The sequence below is a fragment of the Lepisma saccharinum genome, chromosome 10, assembly GCF_977018435.1.
Source record: "Lepisma saccharinum chromosome 10, izLepSacc3.1, whole genome shotgun sequence".
Taxonomy (NCBI): Eukaryota; Metazoa; Arthropoda; class Insecta; order Zygentoma; family Lepismatidae; genus Lepisma; species Lepisma saccharinum.
Window position 1 is genome coordinate 55,031,333 of NC_139238.1, and position 22,298 is coordinate 55,053,630.

At 37.8% G+C, this 22,298-nt stretch overlaps 1 protein-coding gene across 4 annotated transcripts in view; it reads left to right on the top strand.

The window, feature by feature from the left end:
- Mmp1 (Matrix metalloproteinase 1) overlaps positions 1-22,298 on the top strand; it is a 74,111-nt gene that overhangs the window by 46,013 nt on the left and 5,800 nt on the right. For 2 of the 4 annotated variants that reach the window (XM_083129828.1, XM_083129827.1), the window contains exons 4-10: positions 8,351-8,656; positions 10,367-10,515; positions 15,996-16,155; positions 17,180-17,316; positions 17,761-17,902; positions 19,131-19,312; positions 21,463-21,628. In XM_083129828.1, the coding sequence (XP_082985954.1) occupies positions 8,351-8,656; positions 10,367-10,515; positions 15,996-16,155; positions 17,180-17,316; positions 17,761-17,902; positions 19,131-19,312; positions 21,463-21,628 (1,242 nt within the window). The remainder of the gene's footprint in view (positions 1-8,350; positions 8,657-10,366; positions 10,516-15,995; positions 16,156-17,179; positions 17,317-17,760; positions 17,903-19,130; positions 19,313-21,462; positions 21,629-22,298) is intronic. The other 2 variants (XM_083129829.1, XM_083129830.1) reach the window with 1 other exon arrangement.

The window sequence follows — 22,298 nt, forward strand, 5'->3', positions numbered from 1 at the left end:
GCCTTCAAAAACATTAGGCATAATGATATATCCAAAAATCTGCCAGGTTGGGAGGGAATAATACCTATCGCCCTTCCCGTGGATACGCGCTTGCTGTAAGTTAACTTCGAAATCTCAAAAAAGAAAAAAAAAACTCCAGTGATTAGGAACTCATATGAACATATGTAGTTGGGCTACAAAATAGGTGACCAGGATAAATCTTGGGCCCCTCATATCTGCTGTGTTTCATGTGAGACACTGTTATGTGTGGCTGAGAGAGTATATGTGATATGTCATTAGTAGTGCCCATGGTTTGGAGAAAACTGTTGAACTACTCAACGGATTGCTATTTTGCATTATAAAAATCTCTGAAATAACTGCGAAGATAAGGCATATCATGAAATACTATGATATTACTTCAGCTACAAGGCCTGTGTCTTACAATCCAGTCCTTGCTATGTTTGAATGAAGCTGAAGTAGAAGGAAGGGGATTATTCCAGGTAGTTGTAAAGAATTTCCTCGGAAATCAATAGGCAGATAACTAAAAAGAACTTGTTAGGCATCGTCTTGATAACTGCATAAACTGAGATGCAATATGTTCCTAAAAATCCATTTGTTGGTCTAACGTTTGGACTTATCCCCCTCTAACACTGGCAGTGTAAGTGACGAACATGGAGAACGCTTCCGTCAGGAAACATACACCATGGAAAACCGTTACCAACGTAAATGGAGCCCACGAATGTTAGCTGACTACTACTGGACTCTCAAGCTAGATACTGCAGAAAATCCTTTAGAAGTACATTTTAGGTCAGTATACAGAATATGTAACATGTATTGGTTTCAATAAGACAAAGTTATTTCATTTCAACAAAACAATGTGTTACAGAAATTCTGAGCCCAATAGATAAAAATAGTAAACAGATTTGAAATCAGCGGAAAAATCTTATAAGAATCATCTTTTTTCTCTTCCATTTAACAGAGGAAACATTAAAATTTGTTGTCCAGTGTTATAAGAGAGTTTAAGTAAAGCTTAAGGTGTGCCCTAATTAGAAAATGACATTAAAATGTGAAGGAAACGGCGAGAAAAGTTGGAGATAAACGTGTTCGATGTAATTGAAGAATAATTAGTATGCGGTAAGCTGCAGGGTGATTTGAATTCTAGTTCTTTCACCGGCTTAGAAATACTTTTACAGTGTTTTGTGCTTTGTCACTGAAATGTCGATGATGCGGCCTTGAACTTTGACGCATGCAACTTGAGTGTGTCCTTATTCATTTAGGAGAAAGCGGCAAGTAAATTGTCATTGGAATAATTGATCGTGAAGGATCTTTCCCTAAATACGCTCATTTATACCATGTAATGATCTCTTTATATATGTAGATGGTGTACATTTTGTAATATCAAATACTTTCGCATTCATCAGATGTGCTAAAGATAAAATAGCATAATTTTATAGGTCTACTTTTGTACACAAAATAAATTAAAAGGATTGACAATAATATTGTCAATCGATATCTGTAATTGCCAGGTGGCAATAATAGAAACAAACGATTCGCTTTATTAATTTTATAATACCAATAAGGGTTTGAAAATTTAATAATGATTATGGAAATAATAATTATGTATTAATGCTTGTTCACAATGAGAGTATAAGATTTTCGCTCTTACATCTACATGCATTGCTTCTAATTTTTGAGTGTGGTTTACTGTGAAAAATAGAGTTATTTCAGGAAGATCTTTAAGTTAACTAATCATCAAATTGAGAGAGAGTGGTTGGAGAAATCCAGAATGTTACCCTGGATGCAGAACTCACGTCGAGAAAGTCATGAACCTGAATTTGTTGTCCAATACATTAGACACGGCGTGACGCGACTTTGCTTCATTTGCTTTCTTTATTTCGCTTATCTGCCACTTTTACTTAATCGAGAAGATGAGGATGAGTGATGATATGATGATATTGATAAAAGTACATGCCCAGGCCAGGATTCGAACCTCGGTACCCTTGGCTTGATTGTAGTTAGACGACACATATAATATGTGTCACGAGCATAGAGCATCGATTAGAGCGCCGGAAACTGGAAAATTTCTTTTGTTGAGGCAAATTAGATGCGAAGCCGTACAACAGAGTTAACCCCCAAGAATTCCAAATGCGTCTCCCCGTCGAATGTTTCCAGTCCTTTTGTTTCTGTCGCAGTGTCGCAAATGAGGTGGAAAAGCGACTTATTTGCGCCAGTTTGGTATTGGAATCCTATATATAGTACTGTATAATGTAAAACACCATAAAATAACTTCTGATCACCATAATTACACTTTTCCCAGAAAATTTTCTCTACAATTTACATGCTGTGGTAAGGGGCTTTCTGCCTTTGCCATCTTTTTTCTGCTGGTCGGAAATGGGCCCTTTTGTTACCTGGACGGAAGAGTGAACCAAATGATACCATATCATGTCTTCCCTACTTTACCACAGACAGTGGCGCACGGATGTAAATTGTACCCCCTAAATTTTTTAAGGAGGTACAGTAACCCCCTAAACCGTAGATCTGAGTTACACCCCCCTAAAGTAATTTGAAAGACTCAAGGTTCAGCTGTAAAAATAACCTATTTTCTAATAGCTCAACACAAAGTTTATATTGTTTAATGTTTACACACATTACCTTCTTTTTTAAAAAAATGAAACCACTGTAAACCTATTTTTGTATATTGTGGTACTCTTAGTTAGTTTACTCCATCTGTGCTCTTGAAAATCATTTTGAGGAGATGAAAATTGTTTAAAATGAGTGTGAGAGATGGAATAAGATAAAGTTTAGTTTCAGGAAATCATGCTGCAGGCTATGAATCTTATTGTGGGCGTGCACATTTCTAATGAAGATATAAATATATATATATATATATATATCTGGTTCAGAAGAGTATAAAACTGACCTTCTTAGTTTTCCTAGACTAAATGCTTTCACAATTGTGACAAAATAAATTGTGAAAATTTTTACTACCTATGAAATTATATAAATTATAACTTCATATTCCGTCACCATAAGCAGAATTAATATTTTTTCCAATGTATTGTAAATTGTCAATTTTTTCAGACAAATTACTTGCAGATTTTTCTATTTCTATTTAAACTGTAGTTCCAGTCCTGATTAGGCTATCTGAGCATAAAGGTTATCTAGAATAAGTTTTTGACAAACTCCTGAATAGAGATAGAGACCAACGCATCTCATCTCGAAGCATTTCTATATGAAATGAAGCATCGATGTTTCCTGCACGTTAAGAACAGTTGCGACCTTTGATTTTTTCATAGGGAGCGATGGACTTGAGTTTATTGTCTCAATAAACGTATAGATATAGCCAATAGTTCCCCAGAAACACAAGTTTCCATTAATATAAACCTCACACTCACTTTCTTCCTAACATAGTAAGTATGTTTATAATTAAACGTTCATTGTTTCAAATCTAATTTTGACATTGAATTGAACAGAAATCAACATTCTTCCAAGTTAAAATGTAAAACCGAACTATAAGAAAATTATATAAATCATATGAATAGACATCTGACTGGGACTGTTCCTGTGAGTTCGATTTTGATTTAATTTGATTTGCTTTATTTTACTTCGCTTTTTGTGCCAATTTTGGCTAATTTGGGAAGATTGGGGTGAAAGATGATATGATGAAATTGATGCATGGACATTCACAAACATCCATGCCCAGGTTCAAGTTGCTTTGTAAAGCGCACTGTGATGCTTAGACTTGATCCAATTTGTTTTGCATTTTTTTATGCGTCGAAGAAATGTACTGGAGGTTCATTTATTAAAAGGAATAGCAGGTTTGAAAATATAAAACTTCTAAACGATTTCCTTGAGCAGCAAAAGGTTAGTTCATGGCACTGAACTTGCAATTTCGATTGGATACACAAGGTCTTTGAGTGATGTGACAATGTATTTTAGATTTTCTTTGTAGATGCGAAAATCTTCAGTTAATGATGCCCCACATGCTTTCGCTTACCTTAAAGTACACCCTTTCATATAAGCAATGTTGACACTCATTAGATGGTCATGAAGGCCAAAGAAAATGTGATTTTCTGAAAATTTCAGAGGGGCTGTAGCCCCTTCACCCTCTTCCTGTGTACGCCGGTGCACCCCCAATACACAATGTGGGGGGGGGGGGGTTAATTTTGTACTTTCCAAATGAAAAAACGTCCCTGCGCCACTGACCACATAAATTCTATCAAATTAGAGTATAAGTACTGAAATGAAGGGCTTGTGAGTAAAACACGGTAAGTGGCATTTTGGTCATTATTGAGTTACAAAGTGAAAAGCGCCAATCCTTCGATTTTCGATTGTAATTGCCATGTCATGCAATTTGCATTGACTCATTGAACGCTTCTGAAATAGGTAAAAACAATTTATCTACAGTATAGCTTCTAACAACCATTCTTCAATAAACTCAATAATGACCAAAATGTCACTTACCATCTTTTACCCCCGAGCCCTTCAAACGTCAATCTCTCTTCCTCTTAGTACACCCTGTACTGCATTGTTGCAGACGGACGAGACTGTGGCACCTGGACCCGCAGCCAGGATAATAATCTGTGAAGTTCGGTTTGTGTTCTGTCCGTACGTGTTTCTGAATGTCCTTGAATACATTTCTACTTATCACAATCCATCCTGATCTTTGCGATTAGTGAAAAGTGACAGAAAAGCGAAGTAAAATAAATCAAATCAACGAATCAGAAGTGGCCGAAAAGCAAAATAAACAAACGAACAAGAAATCATCAACTAAGGACATTTCATTAACTGGCAGCTGCGTGGACGCTCGTGGTGGCCGAGCAGACAGGAAAAGCCGAGAATTGCAGCGATAGAGGGAAGGAAATTACAGGGGATAAACAGGAATTCGCGGTGAGTGGAAGACCCGTTTCCGCATTTTGAATAACGCCCGATCAAGCATTTTCACAGAACCGACAACATCGAATGACGTTGGTTCCCACATGCCACCGGGCTAGCTCCGACTTTCCTCCAATGACACGAGGCAGGGCGCGCGAGAAGGGGGGAGGGGTGGGGATTATGTTCGTTACAATCCCCTATTTGCATTTTTTCTTTGCTTCCTTTCTTTCTTTTTATGGCAGGATATTCCGAGAATTCCTCACAAAAAAGTATTCGTGGCTATCAAGGAGCATTTTCCATCAGCCAGGATTTTATTCCTTCTTTGATGTTCGTTGCTGAATTAAGTTTGCTAAGCTCCGAGAATGTAGTCCAGACGCATATTTAAAAAATAATAATAATAATAAAGAAAGAAAAAAGCTATGACGTAACAGCCCGTGAGGACCAAGGCCGACTGACTGCCGGCCTCACTTTCATCTGTCCAGGTGGGAGATCATCCAAACAGTTACGGGGTGACGTGTGATCAGCACGACGAACTCCAGTTGTTGGTGTAGGTTTTTCCATGACGCTACTCATTCATAGCTCCCCAATTCATCACGATGGTGGGTGGCCTTCTGTCCCATAGTCTAGCCGAAAACTCAGGAGAAAAGTTGTTAGCTTCCCCCAGGAGATTCGAACCTGTTCGCGTCCCGTCAAAGCATGGCCCATTATACCACAAGGCCACGGTACGGGACTACTCGTAACATAAGAATAATTAATTTTTCGTCCTCCAAGTTGAAACTCATATAGGCCGATCGTTCAAACTTGCTCATAAAAGGTATCAGTTCAAAATCTGGAGCTATCGGTGTCACAAAGTTGTGGGCTTACCCTCCTCGATCCATTTCCCCCTCCTAAACCTCGCATCACATTTCAAAGGTTTTTATCAGTAAATTCTGAAGCGTAACACTTCTGCGACTTTCATTAAGTTCTAAAAATGTAGTGTACATTGAGTTTTAAAAATGTCGTAAATGGGCATTAGGTGAAACTACACGCACACACGCACTGAGAACATTTTGAAAGCATGTATATTCGTGTTCGAAATTTGACAGGGCTCAGATCCCATCCCGAGGGTCTCTGAAATAGTGCATTTTCCGAAAAATTTACTGTAGTTGAGAAGAAGGAACGTGGACTACTCTTGGGATCTACTGATCCTTTTGTTAAAATACATGCTCAAATTTCATTATAAATCCATGCATTTACTTAGCAAATCGGTCTCAACTACGGAACCGGTGGAGGCACATAGTGGTTCGGATTCCATTTTAAACTGTAGGTCCACTCCCGATTAGTATTACTGTGCATAAAGTGGACTTAAAACACCAAATCAATCAATCAATTAATCAACTACGGAACGAGAAAGCGAAATAGGTTTTGATGAACATAAATTTTAGGTAAGTTTAGCCTTTCGATGGATCGTTTAGCAGATGGATAGAGCTTTTAGAAAGCGCGGTGTTTGGGCTCCGACGTGTTGTGTTGTCAACACTTCTCTGAACATAGTCGCTTTTGCTATCATCAAGATTTGAGCGTCAGGGCACTACCTTTTTAAGAAGTCTTGCATTTTTTATTTGACACTTTAACTTTCTTCCCGCCTTTAAAGGGCCGATTTTACAAAGATTTTTATTGTATATTTCCCTATTACCATACTTTGTGTCCGATATAAATACCATTTAATGAATTCATAATTTCACTGTGTACGATAAACCATAGCCGCGACTTGACCGAGGGTAAGGGGGCACTTGCCCTACCCCCAATTTTCAAGGTTATTTAAATTTAAATGTTAATGGTACTCTTGTTAACCTCCTCGGACCTGAGAAGCAAAGTAATGGGGAAATTTTATGATTTCGCAAATGTAGCAGTTATTTAGCAAAATAGTCCTGGACGCTATTTTTATGGAATAGAAAACTTTGATTCTGGTTTCCCCGAAGTTAAGCCCTAAGTTCTATTCCCCCAGTTCTATTCCCATGGGAAAGCCTTGTACGAAATTATTTATGTACCTCTGACGCTCTGCACTCATCGTGTACGATTCAACAAGCGAAAATAAAATATTTTGCCAAACTCAGTATATGCCCCACAATTTTCTGGTTTATGCAACGGAAAATTTTCAAACTAGATAATCTAACAAAACATAGTAAGTACCACGAACCCTTTAAGTGTTGCGCAACTTGCAATTTGGTAAATTTGGTATTTCTGGTCAAGAGAACCTAAAGTAAATTTCTGAAGTAATCTGCTCCTTACGCTGCAACACAAGTCCACCAGAAGAAAGTTGTCGCAGAATCTCATGTAAGTAGGCTACAGAATGTCAAGATTTCTGAAAATTAATGATATCTCAAATGGACTTCGCAAAAGTGTTGCGCGGAATTTTTGTGATCATGCGAATGATCAAAACGCCGGAAAAGTATCGGCTGCTATCCATAAATAAAATCCACTCTGTACTTCGAGATCCGATAACACAGTTATAAAAGCAGGTTAGTAGTATATTCTTAAAATTTGACCTGGTGTACCGCAACAATTCTTATTTATATGTATTATACACCCCATCTAAATAAAAATCAATGCAGGCACGCAAGTAAGAAAAAATAGAAGTCCGAGGTCAAAGTTTCCGGCAATTTCTATATTTTTCATAATATCTCCTATTTCACCTAAAGTTAGACTTAGATATCCCTGCACCAAGAGAAATTTCCTTTCATGCAGCAGCATTGCGTCTGCCAAGCGTGGAACAGAAACAGAAAAGAGCAAGCAATTTTCTCCCGCCAACGTCGTTTCCAGCGGTGGAACTGATCAAGTAGGACGCGTGGTTTCAAGTAGCTTCCCGCCCACTTTTTCTTCGGCTCCCTCCCGCGACCCAAATACTTACGCGACGTAAATCCGCTGCTTATATACGCAAGTACGTTACGCGTAGATTGCCGAGACATACACTGCGTCGTATATTTTCACCCGTACACCCTTCCCTCGGAGCCCAGTTCTTTCAAGCTCAAGCTCAGGTAGTCCCGTACTACCTGCTTTCTACAAAGGGGGTCCCCAGGGACCGGCCTTTCAGCGGTGGTACCTCACGGATTATCGTTGTTCACAATAGCTGGGTCTTGGCTGAGGGAAGAGCAGGGCAATTACTGTGCGTACCATCGCAGGTCCCCAAATACTGTCGGATTTCTATGTTGCGTGCAAAATTTAATGACCTCGACGTATTTTTACGTTAGTGTATGTGATGGAGAGCACGAGCACGATCAGTGGCGTACATAAACCTGTCTTTATTTAAGTTCTTTATATATTTTAAATAAATTCTGGTTTACAAGCTTGTCTTTATAGTTTGCAAAATATAGAGAACTATTACCCATGTATTAAAGCTAAATGTATAAACTTATATGATAGAACTTGGTTTACCAGCGGCAAATGCGGTAGCGTGGAGAATACGGCATTGAGGATAAGTTTGGCATATTTAGTAAGCGACGTTTCTATGTGTTTGCAGGCAGCAGGTGGAGAGTGAAGGACCTGTCGTACAAGATATCCAAGTACCCGAACAAGGTGAACCGCGAGGAAGTGGACAGGGAGGTGGAGCGCTCCTTCAAAGTGTGGTCCGACCACACCGACCTCAACTTCACCAGGAAGAAGACGGGACAGGCGCACATCGAGATCAGGTTCGAGAAGGGGGAGCACGGGGACGGAGACCCCTTCGACGGCCCCGGGGGCACCCTCGCCCACGCCTACTTCCCCGTCTACGGAGGCGACGCCCATTTCGACGACTCCGAGAGCTGGACCATCAAGAGTCACAGAGGTAAGTGCAGAAATTTTAAAAGTTTCGAAATGAAATCATTGGCCTGTTTTCCTACACCTACACTGGAATTTTCCACTTCTAATTCATATTTGTTCCCAAACATTAAATTGATGTGAGGCCAACAACGAAAATCTGAAATTTCATACTTCATATAGAAGTTATGATTTTTTCCATTGATGGTGAAATCTACGACGCTGTTAGAATATAAGCCAGGCTATTTATTTGCGAAAAAAAAAAACAGTGATGAGGGAAGCCCCTAAATTCAATATAGAAAAATAAAGTGTTACCCTCTGGTGTCGTTACTCTTCCTGAGCGAAAACAAGAAATGATAACATGATTATTTGTTAAAAATGTAGTTTATGATCCCATGACAATTGGGCCAATCCATGAGTTCCGGGTGTGACAATCACACGCTTCAAATCTAAATATTTTGTGAACAAAGACATTGGGCTCATCCATATCATCATTATAATATTCAGAATGATGACATTGTTGCTGTCCTGAAGAGTGAACTCTGTGAACAACGTTGCTTTTGGGCAATTCAAGAATAACTGGAGTTCCGGGTGTGACTCACACGGCGCTAAAAGCTTCACCTATCACCACAAAACTTGAAAACTGTGCGTTTTTACAACCTTTTTATCGATCATAATTTTTTGGGGGGAAATGTAGATTGCAACCTTTCATCTCATTGTCTTTCATTCCAGTGAAAACATTTTTATTTTTACTGTTATTAATTTTTAAAAAAAAGTTCCGGGTGTGACCACTCAAAGTTCCGGGTGTGACCTATGTGAATACCTCATTAATTAACTCCATTTAATACCATATTACTCACCTAATACATTAACTGAACAATATCAAAGGGGAAAAGAACCTCCTAAACTCATAAATTTTAATAATAACCAAATTTATTTGTGAAAATTTCAAATTTATTGAGCATTGCTTATACACTCAAGTCTTATCACATTTTCCACTTCTCTTTGTTAATCTGAATTCTTAAAGCCATTCAAGGACAGATAGGTATGAAATTAGTAACTATTTAGTGTACCGAACTAAGCTAAAGATAATGCTTAAGTTTCATGCTGTTTAAATAGTATTGGGACTAATTTTACTTTTTGAGTGGACTTTGTCATGGATTGGCCCAACTATTTTTCTTCAAAGGAACGAGAAATTGTGATAATTAAAATCATTATTTCCAGTTAATGTACTCGCCTACGTTTTGTGAATACATGTAAGTACTTCTGGAGTTCAAACTATATATGTATAAAAATAGTTACTAGTAAAATTGAAATATATTTACAGGAGCAAGGAAAGAAATTAATCAGTCAGTCGTTTTGAATTGTATTATGTCAAACTTAATATTGGAATATTTGCATAGGTACAAAACATTCTCATGTATGCTAAATTCTAAACAGACAAGTAAAAATTGTAACTACTCATTTCTTCAGTAATTCAAATTTCAAATGTGCATTTATCGCGCGCGCGTGTGCGTGCGTGTGTGTTTTTGTACACAAAAAATAGCTTATTTTAATTTATAGTAATTTAGACAGCTTTATATGTATGCTTCAAGTGTTATTTGTTGAACTGACACCGTGGATACATATAGGGAGCTGACACACTTAAACGTTTGCACTTCCTTTATTTCCATTACAAATAATGTTTTATTTATTTTGTAAGTTATGTAACTATTCGTCCATATTTTTCTTCTTGCAGGAACTAACTTATTCCAAGTAGCAGCGCACGAGTTCGGACATTCTTTGGGACTGTCTCATTCGGATATTAAATCTGCTCTTATGGCTCCCTTCTACCGTGGCTACCAGTCGGAGTTCAAACTGGACAGCGACGACATTCGGGGAATTCAGGTACGCACACTTGCATGAGTTTCTAACCACCAAAGTGTCAAGTTACTTCCTTTTTACTTTCAAAGAATTCATACGCCTGTTGTTTAAATGACCATTCAAATATTACTTGCCCGCACGCAGCTCACATTCATCTCTAGTTACAGGCCTAATAAAGTTTGTAGTCCATGTGTTTGTTAAATATCACACAAAATTATTTCTTTTAATTCAAATACAAAGGCAAGTTATAATATCTGAATGCTTGTTGAGGCAATCATGCTAATGTATAACAACTGTTATAACAAGGAGTCGGAAGATTTTGTAACAAGAGAAACAACTACCGCAATCATGTGTTTAATGGGCGAAGACAAAGATAATCACCCATGCGAGGAGAGATAAGATTAAAATATGCGGCTTTCTTTACATACGTAGGGCATTAATGTGGATAGTATGTTTGACTCCTGTGTTGTTCCAGTCTTCACATGGCCTGTTGTTTTAAGAATTTGGTGTGAAGCGCAGCTTACGAGGCCTCACTGGCGGAGCGTGTTCGGTTCTCGACTTGCTGTATCTGCACTGAGGGTTTCAGCTTCTAGTCTCGTGATGACCGTCTCACTTTCTGACTGTCCCGTCATCGATTTTTCCAATCATCATTCTCCGTTGTCACCATTAGCCAGTGAGAAGTGAAAAGTGACGGAAATTTTAAAATAAATATCAAATGCTGCTTTAAAGAATCGCTTATCTAGCTGTGTATACTTTATCGAAGTCCTGTTTTTCCAGATTTCTTGATTTTATTGATGACTTGGCTACTAAACGTCACACCGGGCACTGGCTCATGGTCGGAAATATCTCAACATACTGGTGATATTGATGGTTACTTAATGTTACCAAAATAATGTGAAGAGTTTGTTTAAACGACATCTCGTCAATTAAATGACCCGTTTCCTCTTTTAAATTACATCTCTTCCTCTTTAAATGTGTGTATTAAATGAAAACCGTGTAACACGTATGCCTTTCGTGCTGTAGCTACATATTATATGTAACGTTCTCTGCACTCTTCGCACCACAATCGCAAATATTAAGCGGAATGTTACGTGAAATGCTTCCGTGCAAAGTATCGTCTGCTATAAAAAAAACGCTGTAAGGTTTTGGAAGCATTTACGTTAGCAAATATGTTAAAGAAAGTGTTTGCGTGTAAGGTGAACCTATGGGGAACATGAAGCCAAACCAAGCACATTTGTCGACTACATTAAAGGGAGAAGGGCCACCATCACCAAGGGCGCCCATCGCATGGCATTTGGCCGTTGCATGCGGTTGAAAACAGAGGAAGCTGTGTATCCGGTGTAACGACAATTCACAAATCGATCCTCTCCCTAAGAGTTAAATGTAATTAGAATTCTTTGATGCAGCACGCCCACTCGGTAACAACTTTGCTTTACTAGGTGTTATTTACAGGGAAGGCCAGATTGGATGGCAGGAAAAGCCGCAAGAGTAAATAATTTCATTCTTCAGTCTCGGTGGAAATGTGTCCCACGAGAAAATACCTGAAAGCCAACATTCAGGACAGGGATGGATGGTATCGACACGAGACGCGACTAAGGAGAGTATAGAGCTTGGAGTTGAAAATAGCTGTCTCGTTCTCCTGCTCGCCTCGGTCTCGATCTTGTTTCGGGTTTCGAAATGTTTATAGAATAATAAATGTACACAATCTGTCACCGCACAAACTTGTACAGCGATAACTTTTGTTCATAAAGTTTTTCTGCTTGACGACACTACAAGACATCGAAAAGTTAATTTCCAGATAGGCTAATCGGGACTGAACCTACAGTTTAAAGTGGGATTCGAACATCTGTGTAACGTGCCTCCAGCAGGTATTTCAAGGACCCCTTGATTACAAGACGACGACGTTACCACTACGTCATTCGGGGAGGTGGGATTAACTTTGCACACGGTAAACAAAATATATGACTTACCTACAAATAATTAGTTGCCTTGGTACGTCTGAATAAGTCGCACACCAGTCTCGAACGACACCGAGATTAACAACACTAAGTCTCGTCTCGTTTACACAGGTCTGTCTCGTCTAGACTAGGAATGGCCAAACGGATCCGGATCCGAAAAATCCGGATCCTCGGATCCGGATCAGGATCCAAAAGTTACGGATCTGGATCCGGATCCGAAAGTTCATGATCTGGATCCGGATCCGGATCCGAGAGTTTCGTATCTCAATCCCATTATAATATTACCACACCTTAAAAGGTATTATGATCTTCGATTACAAAGAAATTTTTCATTAGTTAGTCCTACAATAATTTTTTTCAAGTGTTGTTCCTAAAATACTTTGCTACGCATCGGCTAACACACACGTGCACAAAAATAATCTTACTTGTTTAACATAAAATGTCAGAGGTGATTTTGTAAATGCCATTGAAACGAATATGTATTCATTCGAATGTATTGGAAATGGAAACAAACATGAATGTGAGACATTCCATTCCAGGATGAAACCTTTAACAAATTTAAGTGGGCATTTGACTCCTGTGTCCCCCTCCGATTTCCATGAAACTTGGCAGGTCTATGGTGGGGCCCAAAGGAAGAAATAGTGTTTTTTTTGTTTCAGCTTAAAAACGGTTTGAGGGGGCAAAACCCACTCAAATGTCAAGATGAGGACAAATTTAAGTGGGCATTTGACCCCTGTGTCCCCCTCCGATTTCCATGAAACTTGGCAGGTGTGTGTATAAACGGACCCAAATGAAGAAATACGTGTTTTTTTTGTTTCGGCTAAAAAACTGTTTTAGGGGGCAACCCCCTCAAATGTCAAGATGAGGACAAATTGAAGTGGGGATCTGACCCCTGTGTCCCCCTCCGATTTTCATGAAACTTGGCAGGTGTATAAAGGGACCCAAAGGAAGAAATACGTGTTTTTTTTTGTTTCGGCTAAAAAACTGTTTTAGGGGCAAACCCCCTCAAATGTCAAAATGAGGACAAATTTAAGTGGGCATTTGACCCCTGTGTCCCCCTCCGATTTTCATGAAACTTCGCAGGTGTATAGAGGGTCCCAAAGGAAGAAATACGTGTTTTTTGTTTCGGCTAAAAAACTGTTTTAGGGTGCAAAACCCGCCTCAAATGTCAAGACGAGGACAAATTGACGCGGGGATCATCTGACCTCTTTGTCCCCCCTCCGATTTCCATGAAATTTGGCAGGTGTATAGAGAGGCTCTATGCCCCCTGTTTCTTCCTATGCCATATTTACGTAGTTTCGCGGTCAGATCCCCACTTCAATTTCTCCTCATCTTGACATTTGAGGGGGGGTTGCCCCCTAAAACAGTTTTTTAGCTGAAACACAAAAACACGGATTTCTTCCTTTGGGCCCCTCTATACACCTGCCAAGTTTCATGGAAATCGGAGGCGGAGACTTAGACCTCCCTTGTAAGTGTATTAATTAATTACAAATCGCGCACGCACACACACACACACACACTATATATATATATATATATATATATATATGTGTGTGATGGTGTGTGTGTGTGTGTGTGTGTGTGTGTGTGTATTAGCAGGTAACAATATGTTATAAACACATTCTTACTTTCCAAAGAAACGCATGTGGGATGGCAAAAGGGATCCGGATCCAGAAGTACCAGATCCGGATCCGAAAGTACCGGATCCGGATCTGAAAATTCCGGATCCGAAAAATTTTAGGATCCGGATCCTTAGGATCCGGAACCAACCGGATCCGGATTTCGGATCCGCCAGGATCCGGATCTGGCCATCCCTAGTCTAGACACGTCTCGAGAGCCTGATTTTGCTCTTTTTTATTTTCAAAAGACCTTCTCGGTCTCGACTCCGTGTCAGTAGGCTATCATCCCTAATTCAGCAACATCCACAATGAAATGTTGAATTTGGAGGGATGCCTGGCATTCCGTGGAATGGAAGTGGAATTTGCTAAATGGGGGATTTTTGGTTGACCGTTGGGACTAGCTGGGGGAATGCCTTGCGAAAATTTTGCTAGTTAGAGGGATACCATGTTCCGCATCCCACTCTCGCTTCGAGCTCCGGTTGAGAGAATGTGCCGTTTAATTGGAGGATGAGCACCTCTGAACTGAATACTAGTGATATCAAAGTTATCAAAAGCATTTTGAACGCTTTGTATTCAATGGAAAGATGTGAAGGACGTCGAATCAAAATTTCCTGCCCAGCACACAGTCTTTGAAGCCACCTAGGCACATTCTCTGGCCTGAGGAAGCCTGATTGGCATCAGAAGACGGGTTTCTTGGCGCATCGTCCTCACAGGCTCATCTTTCCACGGAGGCCTTTCCATTCACGTCACCTCACAACGCGCTGACGTGCCCTGCGCGCCAAAGCGGAGGCAGTTCCGCCATTTCATGGAATTTGGAACAAAGAAGCCTTCACTTCATATTCATTGCAAAGAGAGAAAGGGCAGTCAAACCACAATAAACACATCCAGCTTTACACGCAAGAGGAGTGTGTTTGTATGTAAACGAACGACCAATTCACGAAGCCTGGCAATCCAAGGTCATAATTAGACACAGCTCCATTCCATGGTTGAGTGGACCCGAAACAGTTACCTGCGATCTCAACTGTTGTTTTTAGCAAGGTCTGTCACGTGATCACATCTCTGAACTCCTTTCTTTCTCACCAGCATTGTGTATGGACAGATATAATAGGAAAATATTAAATTAACATTGATTTTGGAAATGAACTTTATTGAGGAAAAAGAGACTGAAGAAATGTTTGATTGGCAGAGATTATGCACAGATAGGCTAATTGGCATGAACTTGCAGTTTAAAGTGGGATCCAAAACACCATGTGCCTCCACGAGTAGAATCAATTCCAGAGCCCTTTCGTCACAAGGCGACGATGTTACAACTACGCCATTGGGGATGCGATATAGACACGACGAATGATGATGTAAAGAAGATGAAAATATATTTTACAAAGCACAAGCATTTACATTGGTACTTAGATTGTGCCTATGTGCGATGTACAAAACAAGAAATACTCAAGATTTTACTATTCTCTATTTAATGTAGAAAAATTTAGATATCAAAATTTAATAAATTGTATATTTGCCCGATGTAATGCATTACTTGCGTACAAAATTATCCATGTTGCAACCTTGCTTTACGGCAATATTCAAACCACTGCACATTAATGACCGAAGCGAAATATTCTAAGTTAATATTAAAACTTCTACAGTAAATTTTCCTTTGTTAGGTTCTTTCAGATGCGAAAGAAGTCCATAATCATATGTTACATGTCTTCCGATTTTGTCAGCACTATGATAAAACTGTAAGGAAGTAAGAATTGGTATCTGTAATTATAGAAACTTATAATGCAAAAGTTAGAGAACAAATCCTCTTCAAAACACTGAATTTGATAAACAAATATTAACCTGCATTGATTTATAGCATGTCGATTGTTAACATAGGCTGTACGTATTATTATTATTATTATTATTATTATTATTATTATTATTATTAAAGGCTTTATATGGAAAGAAAACCGCGGCGAAAACACCTAAAACACCCCAATCACCTGGAACCACACCGGAACCTGCAATTGATGAAGATGCAGAACTCTGCACCGATGCTTCCATTGACGCCATATTTAATTCTGCTGAAGGAGTAACCTATGCATTCAAAGGTAAGATATTTCCTAAGTCGGTTTACCGTACATAATTTTGCACTAATTATGTCTCTTACAATTGAAACAGTAGAGAATTTTTTTGGGATAGGCCCAGGGGCAGGTCTAGGCCTAGGCAAAGTACGCCCAGAGTAAGAGCACACGGATTATGGAAGACAAAATTTCTCTGTGAATGCAATTCAGGAGGGACTGACTGGATGCCTATGTAGAAAACCGAAAACTTGAGAACATGCAAAAATTAAATGCCAAAATCAATGACAGACATTTGAGTTGAATTTTTGTTTTAAATCCACTCTAAGCACAGATAGGCTAATCGGAACTGAACCTACAGTTTAAAGGGGAATCCGAACCACTATGTCTCCACTGGGTATCAAACACGTGACCCTTGATTACAAGGTTACCACTACGCCATCAGGGAGGCCCATAATGGTAGAAGAACTGTCATTCGATGTTCGTGACAGAGGACAATGTAAAATATTTTAGACAAACTAGATTATTACAGCTACTTCAACTTCATGTTGTATGTAGGTGTATATTAGTACAATTCATAACAATTATAGCAGTGTTGCAAAATATTTTGATACAGGTAAAGGAAATTTATTTTGATCCAGAATGTGTCAGGGGCATCATTTTTTAAATACTGGCTTAGGTGCAGGAACACTTTAAATCGGGCACTGCTTGGGCCCTCTGATGGAATCTGTAAATATTTCTGTTGAACATGTTGAAATGCTTATTTGAAGCATACAGTCTACACGCTGAAAGAATAGAATTCATATTTCAAATGAAGGACAGCTCAAGTGATTACATGTTTACAGTAATAAACAGTCTTTCAACCAGTTACCACTTGAACCAAAGTTGGGTATAGCAGAGGCATGTCACAAACTGATCTCCCTGACAGTCTTTGCTGTTCTTAAATCTCGCAATGTAATGCAAATTGTAACATGGAATATTGACCTCATTTCTTCATCACAGTTTCAATTAATTGATCTCTTAAATTCATTCATCGTCCTTCCTATCATTCCAGGTGACCACTTCTGGAAGTTAATGGACGATGGCATTGCAGCTGGATATCCAAGGTTGATATCCAGAAGTTGGCCAGGCTTGCCAGGAAGTATTGATGGTGCTTTTACCTACAAGAATGGAAAAACCTATTTCTTCAAGGTAAAGTGGAAATAATGGAAGGAATGGACCACATACGCTTTTTTTTAAACAAAATGATCTTCACTCAATAAACAACACGTTTATATGATAATGTATGAAAATATTATTCACATAACAACATCTACAATCTATCTTTCTTTCAGTGACTGTATTTAGTATTTGATTTTATATTTAAAAAATATTTGACAAATATATTAAGTTGAAAACAAATGAAGTAATATAAGTTATGGAAAATTTTGGCAAGTTTTTTTCTGACATTTTCATATTGAGGACAAGATAAAATAAACATTTTTTAGTTAAACATATGGTTTATTTCTTACATGTAATATGTTCAAGTTTCAAACATAATTATAGTCTTGAACATATGTGGAAATTATCTAAGCACATAAATTAAACTGAAATAATGCCTACTAATATATTTGAATACTTTTCTCGCTCTTCTAGGGAAGTAACTACTATAGGTATACAGGCAAGACTAAAGATGATGGATACCCAAAGAAGATATCTGAAGGATTTGAAGGAATACCGAACAACATTGATGCTGTGATGGTATGGAGTGGAAATGGAAAAATTTACTTCTTCAAAGGTAACTAAATTTTAACTTCAAAATTTCATCAATACCAATTTTTTTGCAAATGTACAGGCCTTTCTTCTTCTGTGGTCAGGTGTCACTGAGAAAGGGAGTAAAGCTCTCTGACCACTGAATGCCAATTCAAGTTTAATGATGTGCATACCTATCAATACATACATTATAATACTATTTGAAAAAATAATAAAAAAGGTGGATTTCAGTAACTACTCTTGAAACATCGGTATATTATATCAATTATATGCAGTGGCGTATTCTTCCATGTTACCTGGTTTACTGATGGTAAACCAACTTTTTTTATATATATAGAAATTTCTGGAAAATTTGAAGTTGCTCAAGACTACTGAATTGAAAAGTTGTTGGACTTCTGTTTTTGTTTCATTTACATACCTGCATTGGTGTTTTATTTCTATTATATGAAATTAATGTATAATTAATATGTACAATAAATAAGAATTGTTGCAGTAAACCAGGTCTAATTTTCAGAATAGTCCACTGAGTCTCTCCAATGAGGGGATAGATACAAGAAAGTGAAATTTCCTCTCATCCCCCTTCAAATACCACCCTATATACAAGCATATTTAATATCAATATGCATGAATACATTTTATCAGTAAATCACAATCAGTGGTGGCGATTAGGGGGCAATTGTCCTTGCCCCCCCCCCCTAGTTTTGGCACCTTACTCCCCACCCATTTTTGGAACCCAATCGCCGCCACTGACAATTAAATAATACCCAACAAAACGATAGAATGAGAAAAAAAGAAGATTGTTTGGAAGCTAGCACTTAATCATTGATCATGAAAATTGTCTCGAATATCTTGCTGTTATATACCAGCAATAATCTTTTATGAGCTTAGAAAACTACCACAATCTAGAATAATTTGGTAAGCTCTGTGTGAAAGTTTCGTCTATCTTTATTTATTTATTTCAATTTTCACTACTTGACGAGTATTGTCTTAAATATTGTATATTATTATTGTTTTGGGTAACTACACCTGAATTTTTATAATGAAATATGAAATATATGTTAAAATAAACGAAAAGAAGTAATCATTTTTTGTCTCAAGTTTTCGATAAACAGAATTTTTCTAAGTTATAATATACAAAGAACTTTTAATCTTCTTAATCATGGATGAGAAAACAGTTATTGTGCTAGTTTGATTGTCAAATTGTACACTTGGTTTCATATTTGAAAACATTACAATATACATTTTTTTTCTAGGATCGCAATTCTGGAGGTTTGACCCAACACAGCGACCTCCTGTGAAGACCACTTACCCAAAACCTATTTCTAATTGGGAAGGAATTCCAAATAACATAAACGCTGCTCTTCAATATACAAACGGGTACACTTATTTCTTTAAGGGAGGGCAGTATTGGAGATTCAATGACAGAATGTTTAAAGTAAGTAAGGTTGCAGTTTGCTCTATTAGATAGTGCTTGTTGGATGCCAAGTGTCCTTTACTTTTATTTGAAAACATTTTATAATTGCATATGATGTTAACTTAATTGCATGTTCTAGCAGTTCTGGCCAGTTTCTTTAATCACACACTGCCAATAGACAAAAACCAAACTTTATATCATTGCAAGAGAAAAGTTAACTTAAATGCCATATCATTTGTTCCTATCAACATTCAAATGATCAAGGAAGACTTCATAGAAACATCTCCATTTGCAAAGAGAGAAAAAATCAGCGAATCAGGCACGTATATTCTAGAATACCTAGGCTATCTCTGAAGCCCAGACTAAAATAGAGGAAATAATCGACTAGGAAATGTGACTGATGCTTTACTCTCAAATAACGACCACAGGAAAAAAATATGGTTTATAGTCGTCTTTACTTTAAGCTGTCGTCAGACATCTGCCTGAAGATTCTTCTTCCTCATCCACCACCTGAGGAGGCAGGGGGCTTCCAACGCGTGACATATTTGGTGGTGGCTTTTAGCACACATTCACTGGAAGATTCCTGTCTTCCATCTTCCCAGTGTTAGAACCTCATAGCGATGCCAACAACTCACTAACCAGCATGGGATTTTCCCAGCAAAGGGAAATTTTGAAACAAAGCTATTACAGGAATGGGGAAAGAGTTGCATGTGACAGGAAAATTGTCCTCTGGGCCAAGAACAACACTGTGCCATTGAACACATGCAGGCACGAGAGGCCATTAATCTCACACATTACAACGGTGAGGAGGTTTTGAACTTGAGGGAAACTTTTGGGGGATGACAAAGGCAAGTTCATGACTGGAAATCACTTTGAAGGATGTTTGAGAAAATTACATTTCTTAGTGCACAGAATTTATTTAGAGGCTGTGCATGCATGTAGTGTGGTAAGTGAGTGAATTGCATATTTTTTAATGATATGTGCTGTGCCATTTAGTGAACTAAAATGAGTTACATAATTAACGAACTACTGACGAAACAATTTACCGGCTCTTGAATGTGGGTAAGATTCAAATCGTGAAGATGCAGGCCTCTGCAATTCCAAAAAAGAGAAAAATGGATTGCATTTAGTTTTGTTATTTAGCATCGCTTTTCTGCCACTGTTAGCTAATCGCGACGATGAGAATGAGTGACAAAACGATCAAATTGATGAAGAGACATTCACAAAGAATAGGCATGCCCAGACCGGGATTTGAACCTGGGAGCCCTGGCGTCATAGCACATTTTGCTAATAACCACTTTGCCAATGGAGATTGGCAAGAGAAGAATGAAATTCCTGTTCAAATCAAATATTCAGAGGAAGAAGTTCATTACGTGTATTCTCGCATGCAGGCCTACTTGAATATTTCACAATATGGGCCTCTATATTTTATAAATAACCATGAAATATTTGAAAACCTTTCCTTACTGTTTCTATTTTAATGATACAGTGATATTTCATAATTATTTGTAAGGTATGTATTCTTAATGTCAATGTCACATCACTTCAAAACCTCAAGAATTGGAAAAAAAAAAAGAGAGAGAACACCCAGCAAACTTTTGTCCATTCAAACATTATGATATGAGGAGATTTCCCAGATTTTGAACCCAGTATACGCCACAACAGTGAGAATATATTTATCTAGAAGGGTAATGGTATATAAATGTGATGAGAATAGAAACACCAATAGAGAACATGATTCACTAATATTTCTGAAGTTGTCAAAATGTTCAGAGTATCAATGGCTTGTACAGTACCTTCCTTTGCTGAATGTAACTACTTCAAATTGTGTCCAAGAGTTGAAAAATCAAAGAACATATTTTTCATATTTTCATTATTATATATGAGGTTTTTAATATGTGAAGTATTGACATTCATGTTTGTTTTATGAGGTGTGAAAAATTTCAGAAAGCAATGTTTTAAAAATATTCTAAACATATATGTGTGTAATTTATATTTCTTATATGAAAAGGAGACAACTTCATTTCATTTTTTCTTTGTGCATAAGGATCACTTTCAAAATACTGGAAGTATTTTTCAATAAATTCCCTTCAAACTTATATGATAATCTTCATGACACCTTACATTTGTGTTTTAAGTTTAAAGTTTTTTTTTTTATTTGATTATTGCAGATAGATTCAGCAGATCCACCATTCCCAAGGCCATCAGGCTATTGGTGGTTTGGTTGCAGATCAGCGACTAGTGGAAATCTCGGTAATAGTCTTAAAGATCATGACCTACATGACATCGACCTTCAAGCTCAGAATTCTGACGTCGACGACTTGATATTGGACGCAGGTGAGACAGGAGACTGGGCATGGATGGGTTCACCTGACAAAAAAGATCAAATGATTTGAGCTTGTTTTCATTGTAATACTAACACTAATATTATGTAAAATATGTAACAGGATACAACATTGGAGGCATGTTTGTATGGACAGGATCTTGTACCTTGTTGATTGTTCCTTGTGCTTGTGTATAAATGCAATGCTTCCAATCTGTTGCACTTGTTTTGCATATCGAGGACTTCAACATCATACTGGAATGGAAATGGGAGGGAAGGGGGGCTTCTATTTTAAGGTTTTTACTTCTGTTTTTATAACACCATTAAGCCTTGTTTCCATGATATGAAAAACTCAAAATATTGACCAAGGCAGAAATTTATTTTATTATAAAACATAAACTAAACTTAACGTTCCAAACTTCTAGCAAGGTCTTCTTCAGACTCTGCACCAAATATAATTGTTGGTACAAAGTACAAAGGTTGGAACATTAAGTTTAGTTTATGTTTTATAATAAAATAAATTTCTGCCTTGGTCAGCATACTGAGTTTTTCTATTTCTAGTTTTCCATCTTCTAAGATATCAAATATTTTTTATGTGCTAATATAAATTAAAGACATGTTTTTACCAGCCTTACATCCCCAATTTTATTGCACCTCTGACAAGCTCAGAAACTGGTACAAATT